The 2,106-nt window shown below is 51.2% G+C and overlaps 1 protein-coding gene across 1 annotated transcript in view; it reads right to left on the bottom strand.

The window, feature by feature from the left end:
• Positions 1 to 752, bottom strand: part of NPEPL1 (aminopeptidase-like 1) — a 17,970-nt gene extending 17,218 nt beyond the window's left edge. Inside the window, exons 1-2 of the mRNA XM_010841906.1 lie at positions 618 to 752; positions 74 to 154 (exon numbers count right to left, since the gene is read on the bottom strand). Coding sequence (XP_010840208.1) covers positions 74 to 154; positions 618 to 752 — 216 coding nt within the window. The remainder of the gene's footprint in view (positions 1 to 73; positions 155 to 617) is intronic.
• Between the last annotated feature and the right edge of the window lie 1,354 nt (positions 753 to 2,106).

Raw genomic sequence — 2,106 nt, 5'->3', positions numbered from 1 at the left:
GGGAGGAAGCACTGCACTTCCGGGATGGGGCCCCGGCCTTGGCAGGCTGCCAGTGGACCCTGGTGGCTCTGACCTCCAGCGGGTCCTGAGTAGATGCGGGCCCAACGTCAAGTCTGCCCCAGCCCTGTCCACCAGAGCAGAGTCTCGGTGAGGCCTGAGCCAGCCCAGCCCCAAGGACAGGCGCGCCCCGCCCCTGGGTCTCTGAGCCGCGGTGGTGGTCCAGGGGAACCCGCCCCACTCTTCTCCCCACCACACGCTGTCAGTTTGGACTGGCTTGGGGATTCTTGGACTCCACGGTCCCCTCTCCTCACTCAGTGAGTTCCTTAACCTTTCTCAGACCCCCACTATTTGCTGGGCACTGACCTTGATGTGAGAGGGCATGGGGGTCTGGATTTCCATACAGGTCGCTGCTTCTGGGATGGCCAATTATAAAGCCAGGCATCACCCATGGGTGTGTGTGTGGGGCCTGTCCAGCCCACCCTGGGCTGAAAGCTGTCCCTGCAGCCTACCATTCACTTAGGGAGAGAGGAAGGGTACCTGGTAGCTTACAAGACCCCTGAGCCCACCTCACTGAGGATCTAAGGCTAGTGGAGGGCCCCTGGACTGGGCTGGCGGACCTGGATGAAGCTAGCAGGCGTCTGGTGGATAGTGGGTATGTCCAGCTCCCGGCTTAGATACGAGGGTCGCTGGGTAAGGACGCAGTTGAGGAAGATCCTCCGCCAGGAGTCATTTAAAAAATCCTGTTGCCCCATGGTGTCCACATCCTCATTGCTCAAGGGCCCCTTGTTGGCACCCCTCTCTGTAACCTCAGCTAGTTCCATGCAGCCATCCTCATATTTAGAATTTCCTCTTCATAACCAACTTTAAAGAACAGCAAAGCCAATTGTCTAGCGTGGCAGCCAAGGCCGCTGACCTCCCAGCGTGTCCCCGACTCCATGAACTGCCACCCACCCTCAAGCCACACTCTCATCTTCCCTGTCTGCTCCCTCCATGTCTGTCCCTGGGCTTTGAGCCATGGCCCCAAGCATCGCCCTGGACTAGAGCTCCAGCCTTCTGAAGGTAGGCCTTTGTGTCTGCCTTTTTCTCCAGGGCCTTGGCACTCAGTTTCTGAACTAGTGTAAGGAATTCCTTCGAAACCCTCAGCTTTCCCGACAAAAAGTCGGTGCTAATTGGATCCTATTTTCCTCAAAAGATTTTACAGCAGCTGAATGTTTTCACACATTTGTAAAGGGTATGAAGAGCATGTACGAGGATCTCTCACTCTTGTTTGCAAATACACTGCAGACAGGCAGTTGGCCCTCTGCAGGGGAGTTGATTTCCTAGAAGGTGAGGGACATAAGCCCTGCCCAAATGGGTGAAACAGGACTTACAGGCTAACAAGACAGACCCAGTGTCCATAGGGCTCTGGAACCAGAACTCAGAGACTAGGGAACAGGAAGGGCATGGGGCGGGGGGTGGGGTGGGGAGGGAACATGGGGAGTCTGATTCAATCCACAGACTTTTGCAAACTGAGGGAGGATCCAAGCCACGTTTTAGAAAGCCGGATCTGGCAGTTTTTGTGTACAGGGAGTTGGAGGGGGAGAGAAACTGTTGGTAGAGAGAGCACCTTTCCCTTTAGAATTCTTCTGTATTTAAGAATACACTGAATAACCCCCATGGCCCCAAGAAAGGGTGAACAAGATGATTCAATCTAACCAACATTTATTGAACACTTATGTACACAATGCAAGAGAAAATGGGAGACGCTTGTTAGAAGCAGATATTCCTGATTCTGGTTTTAAGCCACTCCTGAATTGAAGAAATCCAAACTAAACAGACACTGAGGAATGACTCCATTTCACATGCCTGCCAATTTCCTCAAGATGCTGCTTGTGACAGATGTAACTATATTCCAGGAAAGTACTTTCCCCCTTTTCACTGTGGACTTTGCAGACTTCAACATAAATAAGGCAGGCCCCACTTTGTTTAGATAAGTTTTTATGAAGGTATTAATCCATGGCTTAGTATATACTTCACTGTCAATGAAAAATTCACCTAAATTTAATTTTCTTAAAAAAATGAAAATTTAAAACAACTTACCAGGCTCTTTAATGCAACCCAAGAAGT

The sequence above is a fragment of the Bison bison genome, unplaced genomic scaffold (assembly GCF_000754665.1).
Source record: "Bison bison bison isolate TAMUID 2011002044 unplaced genomic scaffold, Bison_UMD1.0 scf7180017864167, whole genome shotgun sequence".
NCBI classification, from domain to species: domain Eukaryota; kingdom Metazoa; phylum Chordata; class Mammalia; order Artiodactyla; family Bovidae; genus Bison; species Bison bison.
The sequence above is the reverse complement of the archived record's forward strand: the minus strand, read 5'-3'. Positions and strand labels throughout refer to the sequence as shown.